Raw genomic sequence first — 15,223 nt, 5'->3', positions numbered from 1 at the left:
TCATGCCACACAGTCTGGGGCAACCGCCAGACTGTGTGGCATGACTGCTACGAGAAACTGGAAGATCAGCGACGGGAACGCGTCAAGGCACCCCGGAACATGTCTACGTCCCCCTCTCCCGCGTAGCAACTAGAACTCACCATTTGAACGGGTTTTTTTTCTTTCGTCCGCTTCAATCACGAGGGGAGACGGTAAAAGGAATACCCTAGGGCAAGGAAGCCCTACTGTCCTCAGTGAGGAGAGAATGAAATGGAGAGACGAAAAGGCGAAAGCGTATGTGGTCCCAAACGTCTCAAGCAATGCCCAGGGCAAATCCCAGGCAGGACAATGCAGGCGAAAAACGTCCGGGCCCCAGCATTTCAATATAAGAAAAACACACGTCGGCAGCTCTTTCCGCCATATAATACAAGGGGGCGCTACAAGCAACAAAGGTACACTTTATCTTGCCGGCATTCAAGCGGATGCACAAGGATCGAGGTGCGAAGAGCGTGACTGTAATGTGGGTAGAGCCGCATAAGGAGACCAGAAGGAAGTCTTCAACGTTGCTTACCATCCCGGCTTGGCTGCGGCGGTGATACACGGATGAGCTGTTCTAGAGGTGGGTGGTAGGAAGATGGACTGTAACGTCCTGCACTTCCACCCACAATTCCTCGGTTCCTCCCTGTTCCCGGCTCTTGCATGTTCTTCTCCACCGAAGCATCGGGGAACCGAAGCGCGAAAGCTGGGTCGAAGTCCCTCCGGACGGATACAATCTTGTGCCCGTTCTCCACTGTCACGCGCAGGCCCTCTTTCTCTTGACCGGCGAAGGAGCTATAAGCAGTCTACAACGAAATCAACCGCCCAGATGTCAACACACCAACCTTGACCAAGCATCTACACAAATGGGTGGTCTACCCCCCTCGAGCTGAGCTACCAATTTTTTTCCACTCTGATGCACGGACGGTGGTACGCCACTCCAGTGTTTATTATTATTATTATTGAGCTCCCGAGTGAAGTCCGGACTGTACGGAATACTCTGGCCCGACGTAACGACGGCACTGAGTACCTCCGCCCCCCAAACGACACCCGAATTTTCAAAGACGAAACCCTGACAAGCTAGTACTGACTTTGACGAATAACCTGTGCTGCCCGGAGTGAAGCCGAAGTTGCTTGGCCTGAGACGTCAAAAAGACTGGTGCTATCCCGACGACACGATGCACGGGTCACGGTGTAACGCTGAAACAATCAAGTTCCTTACAGGGCTACAAATCCTATCTGCTCTCGGTTTCATCTCTCTTTACGTACCAGTTCCCTGAGGCTTGGTATTTTAGTGTAATACGTACTCACAGTGGCATGAATCCATCCCACCATGCTCGCAAAGCTTGTGCTAAGAGCCAGCCCGTTCGTCAAACACACTCGGCGGTGTATTATCCCAGTCGCCGGTTGCGTTTGTCTACAATCAGGCCCCCCCCGCTCAGGTAGGGGGGACTGAAACCATAACAGACTGCAAGAGGCGAAGGAAATTGATGCGAAGATCCACACACCCGAAAGCCAAGTAGCTGGTCGGTGCTGTGACATCCAGGCGTCTCACCTCCTGAAGCCTTTGTTTCAAGCAGACTATTCTCCCATTGCCTGTCTCTGTGCATATGACCGCGAGATTGGCTGCATTTGCTGCAGGCGCTCCTCCTCCTTTTTGACCACCCTGCTCGATTCCCCCAGATTCCCCATCGCTCTCGTTGTCTTCATTCCAGGCTTCCGGCTTGAGTGCATCTGTTAAGCAGATCTTTCTGATCTGCTTGAGAATATCGTTTCGCATGATAGTTCTCTGCATTGCCACCTGTCTCTCAAGTATCGAAGGCCCGATAAAATCGTCCTCATGGTCATATGCATCCTGTCTCGCTTCCTCCAAAGAGCGACTGACCATTTGGAGAAGCGCGTTGTATCCCTCTTCCCTTGTAGCTTCCGAAGAAGACTTTAGCTTCTCACACGCCGCAGCGAGAGTGACGGATGAGTCCCCTACTCCTCCCTGCCCAGCTCGCAGTTCGACGGCAGGGCGGCCCCTGCGCCCGGCACCGCGAGAAGCGTCTCGTGAAGTCGAAGCCGAGCGCCACTTGCCACGACCTGTTCGCAGAGTCTGCGGTTCGGTTGAGGCGTCGCTGAGTCCCTCGTCGCCACACAACCGTGCGCTCTCCTCACTCACGCGCTTTCGGAGAACCGAGCACTGCAAAACAACAAACGCCACGTCACCGCCTAGTCATCAAGAGGCGGCCAAATCGAGTCACTACGGAGAGGATTCATCAAACACTTGACTTTCTCCTTCCGGGTAATCAACTAGCCTTTCTACAGAATATTGGATATAGTGAGTGAAAGCCGCTCACGTGCGCACATCAGGACTAATTGAGGTGACTGCTGAGCGTGATTCGTGTAAGAACCTATGCTCTGCTGTTTCCAGTGGGTGCCACATGCAGAGCACTGAGTTGCGCCCCTACACAACGAACACCCCAGCACACTCGCTCAGATGGAACGGCACACAACCAGCCGGTCTACAGTAGCCCGGCACGACACCAGAACTCCAAGTCAGCACCTAGTTCTCAACTCTTTTTACAAGGTCTGGCGGTTCGAGAGAGTACATAAACAGCTCGCGCTGCTAGATAGAAGATGCACTGACACCGGCAAGGGCGCACCCCCAACAGAGGAATGGGGGGACACGCCCATATGCGGCGATGTGCGTACATATGAGTTGTCTCCATTGCACACACTGGCTGCGGGTTATACACCCGGTAATCGAACCACGAGAAGATCAAATGTTTGCATGCTTATCACACACATCGATAACCGGAGGCAAGAGCTCCGCAAATCGGAAAGCGCAAGCGCAAGTGTTTCCAGGCGCTCGGAGCTCCCACGCTTACGCACACACACAGGCACCACACAAATACACACACACACACACACACACACACGCTGACAGCTCACCCGGACGACTGCCATGTTCACGGAATCTTCTATTTCCTTCGGTGAATGCACCGGTATATTGCAAGCCCGTGGATCAGGTTCCGGAGTACCATCGGGCGACTCGCTTAACGCTGAGTACGCGAGAAGCGTGGCTCTCAGGGACTGTTCCAGGACTGCCTCAACGCAATGTTCCATCGCTGCGTCTGCCTGAAGCCAAAACGACAAAGACAACCTCTGTCGCACGTTAGTGAGATGCAGGAAACAGGGGAGAAGTTCTTTCAAGCTTGCAACGATACACAACCCGCAGCCCATCCTTGCAAACTCGAGAGAGGCGACCATGGAACCTGAGGTGTTACTAACCCGGATAACAACACAACGACCTCGTTCGCGAAAACGACCTATGCCTGCAGTGCCCCCCCTTCAGCTCGTCTAGCCTAACGCGCGTGCTTTCAGAAACAGAATAGATCTAGATATTCCTCAACAGAAGCCGGTACAGGCGTGGCTGCATACAGGCGCAGCTTACGAGAAGTACGGAAATGAAGACTCCGGGTTAGAATGCATGGAAGAGCAGCAGTCGAGCCGCGAACTCTGTGCCTTCCTGTCCTAGGCATCTGACCATATACATACGCAGGCGAGAGCTTGCCTAGGAATAGCGAGGATGCACCACCCATACCGGAGAGCAGATGTACACGAACCCTCTGCGGCAGCCTCCGCGCAACAGTACGGAGGTGCAGGGGAGCCCAGCTCAAAGGAAGAGATCCGTACACAGCGTACCTTTTCAGCCAGCTCTTCGACAGTCATACCCACGCTGTATGCGTAACACATTCTCGACAAGTCGTGTCTCGTTTGCTGTCGACTCCGCTCTTCAGCTTTCCTTTCGGCCTTTTTTTTCCTGTGCGCCTCCTTATTGCTTCTCCTTGACTTTTTCCCCTCTGAAATCTGCTCGTCCGCCTCGTCTTCTCCCTCCCCCTTGCCAAAGCGGGAATGCTGTCTCAGTGCGTTTTCCGCTGCTTCGACAGCTCCTTCCAGCCTGGAAGCGGTTTGGAGGTTCCTGGAGCGTTCCCTCTCCGCTGCTTCTTTCAGTTTTGTTTGGAGAAGAGTCAGTCTTTCTTGGAATTTCGCTCTTCGGGCCAATGGCAGATCGGTCCAGCTCCGGAGCCACGCATGGTCATGCCCGCGAACGCTAGTTTTTGCCTCCTGCTGTTGTGATGATCGTTCGTCGGTAGTCTCATCAACAACCTTTAGCATCTCATCCAAAGCGCGCATACAATTGTCCAGCGGGTCTGCACTATCCCGGGACCTCGCCAAGGAATGTTTCCCAGTCCCTCCAGTATCAAGACAAAGCGTCCCCGTCGTCACGTCTGTTTGCCCCCGAGATGAAGCTGTCTCGTATCCATCATATCCTGTGCTCGCGCCGTCAGCCCCTCTGTACCTTTCGAGTTGAGAGGTATATGCCTGCGAAACAGCGCCTTCGGGCCGCCTCCCAGAACCCGCGCGGTCTTTTGTTTTTCTCAGTGCACCTGCTTTTGCGGCTAGTATTGCCTGTTGGATGGCGGCACGATTGACCTGTCCAGCTACCACTTTGGGCATCTCCTTTTTCTCGGGAGATCGTAGTCCTTCTTGCACAGCCTCTTCTGCTTCTCTCATGTGCTTCTCCAGCGCCTCCAGTTGAGCTAACAAGTCGCTGAACTGCGGCGCTTCCGCCAGAGTGTCATTCAACTCCCTCTCGTTCTCTGTATCTGTCAGGTGCTCACGATGCCAAGAACTCCGAGTTCCTTCAGTTCTTGCATGGAGAGATCCCGCCCCCCGCCCAGTTTCATTCTTTTCGGAGAGCGCATCCCCATCTCTGTCCGATGGGATTTTCTCAGCTATCTTGTCGGCGACCCAAGCGTCCACTCGTTCACCTTCCGTCATCCGTGGTGCTGCCCAGTCCCCTACAATTTCTTCCGCTTGCCGAGCGAGGCGTGCCTCGAGATCCCTTTTCTCTGCCTCCCCTAGACCATCGCCACCTTCAGCCTTCTGCGCTGCCGACTGCATCCACATGAGAGCTCTCTGCGCTGCAGTCCTTGCTATTTCTTCTCGTGCCATTTTGCTCAAAGTAACTGCTTTGCTCGCTGCTAAAGCAGCCAAGGGCATCCGAGCACCTGCTGCTCCTCCCTTTTTCCCGGGAGGCTTCTTAGGTGGCAGTTTCGTTTTCGATCCACCACCCGGAGCTACCTTCTTGGGAACGGGTCCCCAGCGACGCGCGGGGACTTGAGGAGGCGGCCCGGGTTTGGCTCCCGCGTAGAACTTTGCCTTCTCCTTTGGACTGCCTTGGACCACAGCCGCTGCCGGCCCCCCATACTTGCTCTCACACTTCCCCGGCATCATTTCCTGGAGCCTACTAACAGGTTCCCCGGCCAGCACCCCTCCACCACGTTGCGTCTCCCGGACTTTGCTTGACGGCGGCGCTCCGTCCCCTCTCACAGCAGCAGCAGTAGCACTGATGTCACCCGGCGCCCCCTTAACTTTCTGAGGAGAGCCTTCGCGCGCCGGCTTTTTTGGTAAAGGTTTTTTTGCAGGCAGTCCTGCCTTCTTTGGGTTAGCTTTCTTCTTGGGTGTCGGGCTCCCCGCCTTTTTTGCAGCACCTGCTTTCTTTGGAAGAGGCGTCAGTGGTCGAGCAGCTTTTTTCGTCTTCTCTCCCGGCTGCGCCGGCTTTCGAGATGGAGGAGGTGCACCCTGCATGAAGGGTCGCGCGAACCTAGGGTACGGCTCTTCGCAAGCCAACTGGTCTCCTTGTACTCCCGGGACGTTCTCAACAGAGGCCGTCGGGGAATAACAGAAAACTGAAGATCTGACATTGCCTCGGATATCATCTAGACACTCGTCCAACATGGTGTCTAGCGGTGAACCGGGATGACGGTGTTGAGGAAGGTGTTCGCCCGCGTCGTCCTCCATGCTACGGAAATTTGAATGAGAGCTGCTTTTTTCACCATCGACAACGTTTTCACTGGAACATCCACCTTCTCGTCTTGCCAGCGAACAGTGGGGGACGAGACGCGACAAATTAGAGGGATCTGGCTCTGATGAACCAAAATCATTCTGCGGTGATGAATCCGGACCCTCTGACTTATGACATTCAGACAAAAAATGTATTAAACTTTCACTATGCTCCGGCTTTGGAGGGAGATATAGCGACCCCTCAACAGGAGAGACCAGCTTAGTCCGAGGTGACACACGAGAGAATACGGGACTTGACCGAGAGAGAAGAGACGGCAGACAGGGAGCTGACCGCACCTCTGCGACAGAGCGGGAAGATGGAGGAGTGCCGACGACAGAAGAGCAGGCGGTACGATGGGTGCAGGAAGGGAAAGCCGCAGCATCGCAGCTGTCAACTAAAGAAGGTCGAGAGCAAGAAGATGCACACGAATCGGAAAAGGAGCACAACCGCGGAGAGACAAGTGACGGTGAACGTGAGAGAGGGGGCGGGCGATGGTGCACGGCGATCGGCTGAAGTTTCCTATGACAGCTTTTCCGGGCACCGCGTCGACTCCGGGCGCTGCCCGCGCGTGACTGGGCATCTCCCCTGCACCAATCAGATGCCTCGCAACAGTCCACCGACCCATCCACAGAAGTAAATCTCAGCGAAGAGAAATGTCTCGCTTCTTCGTGCTCTCCGTGTCGTAGTCCCATGCGCTCGAATTTCCTGTCTTTTCCCAGCTTACGCCCTCTCAATCTCTCTTTTGCTGTCGGCCTTGTCTGGGTATAGAAACACGGGACCTGTCTTGCTTCCACGGGTGCTGTCCATCGCATTCTTTCTTCTTCTAAAGGAATTGGATCTCGCTCACGCACATGGGGCACTCTGCTGGAATTTTCCCCGGGATGATCCGCCGAGTCACCCACGGGCGGAGGAACGAGAGGAAGGTCTGCCAAAGCTTCTAGAAAGAGTGGAGACAAACCTCCAAGCGAAACTGAAGACCCCCCTCTCGGCGGCTTTGCAAGGGAAAAACAGCAGACAGGGTCTCCGAACGAGTTCGAGTAAAGGCACTTCTCAGAACGAGTTGTTAGTCTGCTATTCGAGGTGTAACGGTGCACGCGAGATCGACTCAATGGTAACGAAGACCCCGTACTTCTTGGGGGATGGGCTTTATCAAAGCCGGAAAGCGGTCCAACATGCCTGGAACGAAGACGTGCGCAGCCCTTCCGACGAGGACGGGAACGGCGAAAACCGACTGGCATAGCAGAATCCAAGTTCAGAAAGAAGGGTGAAACAGCGCAACAAGCTTGACAAGGCGCTCTTGTGTGAATAGACGGCAAAGGTACGGAGTCTGTCAGTGCGTCTGAGGAAGACCTGCACCTTTCCCTAGAAAGAGACAATACGGGCAACGAAGATGGAGCAAAGCTCCGCCTCCTGACACCTGATACGCACTGCTCGTGAATGCGCGTATAGGGGGATTCGTCGGAACGTGACTGAATGACAGCTCGGCACCGGGGCGTCACAGGTGATGCACTGGGGCCGCGGTCTTCTCTTACAGTTGAAGAAAAGGAACGAGACGGGACAACTGAAGGAGCAACACAGTGAACAGTAGTCGACGTGAAAGAGTCGAGCTGCCAGCCGGGGTCGTGGCCAAGGCGAGGCTCAGAGGCCACTGACGAGAGAGGAACCCGTCTGGCCCGCGGCACAGAGTAGCCCGGCTTGATGCTTTCAAAAGAGGAGGGCTGAGACAACTGAGAAGACGGTGTGACACGGAGACGCGCGGGCGCGCAAAGGGAGGAAAAAGAGGAGGAGGAGGAAGGAGAAGACCGAAGAACTGAGCAATCTGTCGTAGGTAGCCGATCTCTCTTTTTTCTGCATGTAGACGGAAGACTTTCTACAAAAAAAGCAGAAGAGCGAAGCCTCCCGCGGGAGGCATTAGAGGTTCCCCTCTCCTTCACGTTCGGCTGTCTTCCTCTTCTCCTCCTTATCACTTCTATCCGCTCCTCGAACGGAAAAGCCGACTGTACCCTGGGGTCTAGCTGCCAGTGTAGTTCGGCTTCGCCACTTTCTTCAACATCGGTGCTGTGTCGAAGTTCGTCACCTGTAGCCGCGGAACTGTTGTGGTCCTCCCCGCGACCGGCGATCTGGCGATTGTCGTTCTGATTTCCCGTCCGTCGTCCTCCTTTCTGCTCGTCTGGTGGCCCGAAGATTCTCACCGTTGCCTCCTCACAACTCTTGCGAAAAAGTGCAGTTTTTGTACTCAAAAGCGGCGGTGTTGCTGAGACGCTTTGCTCCCCTCTTCCAGCCAGATTGCTACCACTTTCACTACCCTGTGATTTCACTAGCGGAATTGACGAAGGAACAACTTCAGAAGGGGGAGGAGCCGAAAACTTCAAAGCAAATATCGAGTCGGCAGGCGTTGCAGCCCTAGCACTCGATCGCCCTGATTCTTTCTCTGAATCGTGAGTCGTTGTCCGGGAAAAGACTCCATTATTACGGTGGTTCTCTCGAGTGCTAACCCGTTTTCTGTCCTCTGCCTTCTCCTTTGTCTTTTCCACGACGGCGTCAGGAAAGCTCACGCTCGTTCGCCGCCGCCGTCTCGTGCTACTAGCGTGTTTTGATCCGCCACCTAAGCGGCGAGCCTTGCCTCTCTCTCCTCCCAAGGACACTCCCGCCGGAATAGTGTGCAAAAGCTGATCCACTAAGTCGTCGATTGCGCGGCTCACCGGTGGCTTGTCCGATAAACGCCACTTAGCGAACAGTTCATCGAATGCGTGCCTACGTTGTTCCACTGGGATAGCAGAATCTAACGCCACCAGCTTCTGTGCAAGCCGCTTTTCACGTGCCTCGGCTCTTTGTAGATAATTCAGAAATAGAGGAGATGGTAGTGTCACAGATGCTAAGAAATCGGTCTTCCTCCCCTCACTTCCCCCTTGTCCTCTCTGTCTTCGCATGCGCGCTCGCCACTTCCGTCTCGCCCTCTCGAAGGCGCGCCAGTTCGCCTCTTCCAGATCGTCTTCGGAACCGGTGCGCGACGAGATGGACTGCCTGCTCCCGCCCCAAGTGGAGTACGAGTCGCTCCCAGTGTCACCTGAAGAACTACTAACCCGCCCTACGCTTGTCTCTGCAGTGCTGCGGAACAGGTCGTCCTTGTCAAGCCAGGACTCTTGTGGGTTGAAACTTGCGGACAAATCCCCTCTTCCCCTCCCCGATCCCTCCCCCTTGCTCCCTGCGTGTGAAAGAAAATCTCCAGGGATCCCCGAACGGGACCTGAGAGCGAGGGATGCCATCTTTCCGACCGTAGGTGACTCGGTCTGCCTTGTGGCAGACAGGCTTGCCCCCGTCCCCCCATCCCTCGCTTCACGAGCAGATCCGGACCCGGTCCTGCTGAGGCGCGGGGTCCCCTCCGTTACCGGCTTCTTGTCAGCCGCCTCCGTAGCTTGTCCGCGCTTGCGGAGGGCCTCCTCACGTCGAGCTCGACGTCGAAGCCGAGCCTCGCGCTCTTTCAGTTCCAGGATCTGTTCACGGAGCGCTGCCCGTTCTGAGACAGAGAAACAGAGCAGAAAAGCCCATCTCTACAAGGTACTCAAGATTATTGTTTCGAGACCTGATACGGAGCAGACAGCGACCGAAGAAGGGAGCGCGTGCCGCACTGCTGACGTCGCCCGCAGCCTTTAATTGATACAGCGAACTTTAGCCGCTCAATCAGGGTAAAACTCGCGTCCGCCCGATCGGTATAAGCCAAGCCCGGAAAGGGTAAGAGAGAGGTGAGTCTGGAACAGCCGGTAATTACGCTTCTAATGCAACTTCGCACTCGTCAAGTCAACGCGCCGTCACACCCGTTCGACGCAGAAACGGACTTACGGGCTTTCTGAGCTTTCCGCTCCTCCCGAAAAATCTCCTGGACAACTCGTGCATGCTCCTCTGTGTCCTGCAAGCATCGCACCAGTGCATGCACGCCGAAGGCCGTGACTCTGAAACCCACTCTGATCATCCCAAGAGTACACGTGACAGCCATCACGATTCAAATGACAAACAGGGAGACCGACGAAGCAAGGTCATAGACGCCATTATTTTTGGGGGAGAAGAAAGAGCCTCAGAAGAGAGACAATGGGCCGCCCTGATCGGGAAACCACTACTTCGGCCCAGCCCTCAAGCACATGCATTAGACGCGCGGATCCTGCTGTAGCACCAACCGATTGTGAAGAACATGTGAAATGTCTCGGAAGCGCATGGACTCCAGAGAAGCCTCGTGAAAGAGTGGGACTCGTACCGTTAGAAGGCGCTGCTTCATCCGGCCGCGACAGAAGACCGGAAGAAGCCTGCACTCATTCGGCAACACGCACACGACCAGCTCTCATTAGTTCAGCAGAGCGCGGGCTACACGCTACCCACTAGACGGAAAGCCTAACAAGCAGGGCAAGTGACGACACTCAGGGATGAACGTACTCGGCTATGTAAAGCTTAGCACAATTTTAGAGTAGTCCTACGGATAAAGCTCTTTACAATCTAACGCGCGACTTCGTCACTACTGCAAATCAAACTCCGAAGCAGAAGTCTTTTTGAGTGGAGATTCTGCGGCGAACGAGTTCTGCAGCGGCTCGTACACCCTTTGCAGCGGAGACTAGTCGCGTTTCTCTTTCTGCCAGTCCAGATCTCCAGTGCACTGACGAACCAACCCGTAAACTCTGTCTGAAAGCTAGTGAGTCGCTCGCCCTTGCACCCGTACATTATATGTGCCTTTTGGGAGACAGCAAGTGCAATCGTTCACATGTCTAGCCGTCCAACTCACACCTACGCCAAGGAACAGAAGGTGCGCCCCCCCTCTACCGGAAGTCGTCGGAACAACCTCGGACGCTTCACGCTACACACACAGATGACGTGGAGCACAGCAACCAGCTCATACGCCAGCTGGCATCCAGTCCGTACACGATTGCTCTGCCCCCTGTTGCATTTTTGAGTGGGCGGGCATGGAGGAAAAGAGCCTCAACAGGCTTAAGCAGGTAAACTCAATGATCAACAGAAGGGGCACAGAAGAGGTCCGCCTGCTACAAGCATAACTGCAGGTGCCGCATACTCGAACAAACGATTCAGCCCACCAGAGAAGAGGCGGGACTCACGTGCACTCGTGGATGCGGGACAGGTCCAATACTTTCGGCCATTCCTTGGTAACTCGGTGGCGCCTCGCCCACCCCAGGAAAGCTTCCCCGCCACGTCGGAGGCGGAAAATGAGGAAAAGGACCAGCGGGTAAAGAGTGGCCGGAGCCACTCGTGACTGTGCGCATGTGTTGCTGTGCTGCTGCTGAAACCGGACAAACGCACGGGGCCATCGTTACAGAGGATCGCGCGATCTCGTCGATAAAATCTGCGATGGGCTTCTCTTGTACATGCGGGTAAGCACATCGACTCGCACCCGCGCCAGCCGCCAAAGGCGGAAAAGTTGTGACAGGTGTAGGCGCTCCTGTGAACTGTGCACAACGACAAGAGGTGAACCCAGGGATCACTGCTGCCATTCCGGACACGTGTCAACGACAGAAACAATTGTATTTCAAGACCACAGGGAAGACTTCTTTCCAGACACGGGGAGGTCACTACTAAAAGCAAAGAAAACCCTGCATGTAAATAAGAGGGAATGAGAGCACAGTGATGAAGCCACGAGTTCCGTGCGACGCTGCTAACGCCAGGATACTACGTAGTTAGCTTGGGTGACGAAAGCATTCAAGTGGAGTGGCACAAAAAGATGAACACCCCTGTGCTGGGAGGCCCCGGCTGGGTTATGACGAGACGGGAGAAAGTCATCTGACCGTGAATGGCTACATAGGCACGCCGTTTTTGAGATTCGATCTGCATGAAATACATATACAGGGCACTCATATCTCCAGCTAGACAGCAGAACGAGCTGACTGCTCCACCTGAAGCGCATGTAGAGCACTAGGGCCCATGTGGACAAGCCCCTCGAAACCTACCGTCGCCGTGCCGATTCCCCCGCGCCCCAGGACACCCCGACCGGCGGCAACGCCGCCGACTGTCATTTGTTGAGAGGCCGGTAGCAATGAAGAATAAACGGTCGGTGGTTGGCGTTGAAGCACAGCAGAACGAGGAAATTCGGGGGTTCCCGAGCACGGTGGAAGTGGAGTAACAGAGGAGTCGGGACGCGCGTCTCTCTTGTCAATCCAGTAAGTCTCAAAACTTGGGTCTTTTTCACTCCCAGTGGCGCTTTCGGAGGGCAATCGAACGGTCAGAAAGTTATGTGGGACAAAGAGAGGGTGTACAGCAGCTGCCGAAAGAGCTGCCCCCACAAGAACTCGGGTTGAGGAAGGACGCAGCAGACGTGACGAAACGTGGACGACGTAGCGGTCCGCCGGAATGCCAGCTTTAGTCTGCGAAAAGCAGATGAGGAAACTTTCCAGCGCGACAGCGTGGTAGGGACAGTTTTCATTCCTTAGTTGTCAGAGAGCACAAGGGAAGTCTCTTGAGGGCGAAGACATGGCAGCGTGCGGAGGCTCGAAGTGAACACGAATGAGCAGTCAGCGGGCGTCTACAGTGACTTCGATACCTTGAAAAGGCGAGATGAATAGAGCTATGTTCCCTAAGGAGCTTTCAAACTAGTGAAGCCAGAAATTCTGACTCCTGGGGTTATCGTGACGGTGATGCACTTCGACAGTGGATACCCTACGCCGCTGTAGACACGCGAGTGAGAAGACCTGCACTTTCTCAAGGCACACTAGTAACGTCCCCAAGGTCGAGTTTCATCCTCGCTTCGTAGCATGAAGGTGACATACGCTATTCGAGGTATACTACAAGGAGAGTCTCTCAAGCAACACGTATGTATACCTGTGCGGGATTGGGTTAGGCGGCCAGGACTAGCTTTGCGCATAGGTGGTCAATGAAGAAGGTTTGGCGTACACAGTTGGAAAGAGGATCCGAAACGTCGATGACCGCAGCTCTACCCAACGCATAACGCGACACAGGAACACTAAGTCGGGCTTACCTGGAGTGAAATCCAAAGCAGCAGCACCGGATAAGAATGTCTTTTTGGAATCCACACCTCCAACCTCGCCGAATTCGACCCTAAAGGATGAATGGTTACTACAACATCAGTGTAGACGGACGAATCCGGAGGAGGAAGAGGGAAGCTCCTCATGTTGCGCAGTTTGCTAGTTGTGAATACTTCCTCCATGTTCGTTTTGAGTGCCCGCAAAAATCTGTCCGCAGGATTCGGGTAGTACAACGTCCCCGGGTGCGGGCCCGGGGACGGAGCGCTGCTACCACGAGCGGTCATTCGTTAGGAAAAGACCCATAAAATGCAACAAGCAGTCATATAACTCGACAGCTTGAAAGTGAAGCGGGCCATCACAAGACGCGCCTACGGTGCCGCAGCTTAACGTCTGTAAAGAACCAAGACAACTTCTTGTGTGGGCAGCACGGCCCTCCAAAACTAGGCGTGGGGCTCCTCCTTGTGCGCATGTAGCGGGACGCCCATCCGAGGGGCGAAAAGCTGCTCCCTTACATCACAGCTCATAAGCTTAACTAACTTTAATATAAACATAGAGCTAGACTAGAGATAATATAAAGACGAATGCGTTTGTTGATTACTGCGCCTTCAAGAACGAGTTCTACGTGAGGAAGGAGTCGACTATGCCGCTGGTCGGAGATTCCTGGACACCTGTTGAGAAAGCCTCGTTACGCGGCCACGTCATATACCAGGGGCGGATGCGGCACAGAGTAAAACAAAGGGAAAAAATGGTTAGAAGTGAACAGGCGGACGAGAGCCGAGCTGAGGAGACCGGTACGAAGCTGACTTTTGTACTATGCCATCTCGGAGAAGACGAGCCGCTCGCAGAACCGGCTGCAACACTAGCTAGCACAGCGGAAAGGATGAGAAAAAAAAGCTCACATAAGAAACTGCATTGCCGCAAAGCAGCCGGATCCATGCAGGAAGGGCCACCAGCTGCACGTATGCGGTGCCACCAACTCAGGGGTACCTCTAGAGTAAAACGTAAAAATGAAGGAAGTATGGGAGCATCCGAGCAGGGAAGGAGCACTACACGGCGAGAGCCTGCCAGGTATTGTCCAATATATGCACAGAAAGAGGACTCGGTTACTTTGTCGGGTAGCGTGTCGGGCTCCGGAGTAAATGACGAAATTGTGAGGAAACGGGTTTGGCGTGAAGTGCGGGAGCCCCCGGCTTGAAAAGTCATCGAAGATCGAATGAGAAACCCGATGGCCCCTCCAGCTGTAATGCCCGAAGCGAACTGTACATCATGAGTAACGCGTTCAAGGGAATGAAAGAAAGAAGTTTCCGGCCACGTGGATGCGCTTCAGGCACTGAAATGAGAAAGAATCTCCTGAGAGGTTATTTCGCTGTACAAAGCATTGCTGTATCGCAGCCATTGCTGTTGAAGATATCTGCGCCAGCGACCAGACGGGAAAGTCTAGTTTGCATACTACAATGAACACTGAGGTGAAGTAGAAAACATCAGAATACACCAAGGTGTGACCGCCGAATGAAAAACAAGGGAGGTTGCGGAGAGCGCAAGGTGTACAGGGCAGAGGACATTTGCAGTTCCGTCGCAGGACGCCTGGTCGCACACAGTTGTCACTCAAAATGGGACTGAAACAGTGAATTTCGCCTAGCAACACCTCCCGGAAAGTCTCTCCGGCGGGACTTTACACAGGATTATGACGTTGGAAGAAGGTGAGGCTGGGGCCCGACGCTAGCTCTCACCACGAGGTTAGCTACCAGAAAGCTTGTCGATTGACCGTGCAACCGCGCACGGAGCAGTCCCTGAAAAGCCCTGTAGAACTACAGGGACCGATAGGCGCAACCGCAGAGAAAGGGTCCTAATTTGGAATTATGAAGAGAGCACAAGCCTGTGTGTGTCGGGAGGCGAGCCGGACTGGGAGAAAACGTAACTTTCACGAGTAAAGTCGGACCACGGCGCGAGCGGCTGGTCCTCCGGGCCTGCAGTACAGCACGTCCAGTGTGACACGTGGGAAGGACACCGGCGCGGTTGGGCTGTCAGACAGAGCACGCAAGCGAGGTCGGTCGGTTTCCACTACTGTCCCCAGAACTTGGTTTTCCGGGGAGCTTCGACAGAGTCAATTTCTACGCTTGGGCCGGTGGACCGGAGACACACTTCAGGATTCTGAACTACCCAAAGTCACCGTTCTCGGCGCGAAGCCGGAGTAGAGCCTTCCGGTCTACAGGAATACAGAACGGACGTGCTGACTGCGCCCAGCGCTTGCCTCGACTCCTCCGTCGATCTAGTGATGTACAGGTGCGGCGGAAACGCCCCTCGTCGAGTTATGGGCGCACCCGGGCGCAGTGTTTCC

The 15,223-nt window shown here is 54.6% G+C and overlaps 1 protein-coding gene across 1 annotated transcript; it reads right to left on the bottom strand.

Annotated features, from left to right (window-relative positions):
* Window positions 1-90: 90 nt before the first annotated feature.
* Window positions 91-14,804, bottom strand: CSUI_003549 (serine-rich adhesin platelets domain-containing). The gene is made up of 8 exons (XM_068063745.1): window positions 12,879-14,804; window positions 11,854-12,267; window positions 11,008-11,355; window positions 9,752-9,818; window positions 3,706-9,428; window positions 2,953-3,138; window positions 1,571-2,200; window positions 91-821 (listed from the first exon to the last, which is right to left on the bottom strand). Exons 1-8 carry the CDS (start codon window positions 13,167-13,169, stop codon window positions 537-539), a joined length of 7,944 nt encoding a protein of 2,647 aa, XP_067924287.1. The 5' UTR covers window positions 13,170-14,804; the 3' UTR covers window positions 91-536.
* Between the last annotated feature and the right edge of the window lie 419 nt (window positions 14,805-15,223).

The sequence above is a fragment of the Cystoisospora suis genome, assembly GCF_002600585.1.
Source record: "Cystoisospora suis strain Wien I chromosome Unknown contig_1596, whole genome shotgun sequence".
NCBI classification, from domain to species: domain Eukaryota; phylum Apicomplexa; class Conoidasida; order Eucoccidiorida; family Sarcocystidae; genus Cystoisospora; species Cystoisospora suis.
Note: the sequence above shows the minus strand (reverse complement) of the source record. Positions and strands in the feature narration are given on the sequence as shown.

What these genes read in the sequence shown, in the direction of transcription:
- CSUI_003549 (XM_068063745.1), bottom strand. Translation starts at nt 13,169, where the DNA reads ATGACCGCTCGTGGTAGCAGCGCTCCGTCCCCGGGCCCGCACCCGGGG. An exon ending in GGGGAATCGGCACGGCGACG is followed by an intron (nt 11,356 to 11,853) that starts GTAGGTTTCGAG and finishes CGTTGTGCACAG; the next exon opens with TTCACAGGAGCGCCTACACC. An exon ending in TGAAACAAAGGCTTCAGGAG is followed by an intron (nt 822 to 1,570) that starts GTGAGACGCCTG and finishes ATTTCGTTGTAG; the next exon opens with ACTGCTTATAGCTCCTTCGC.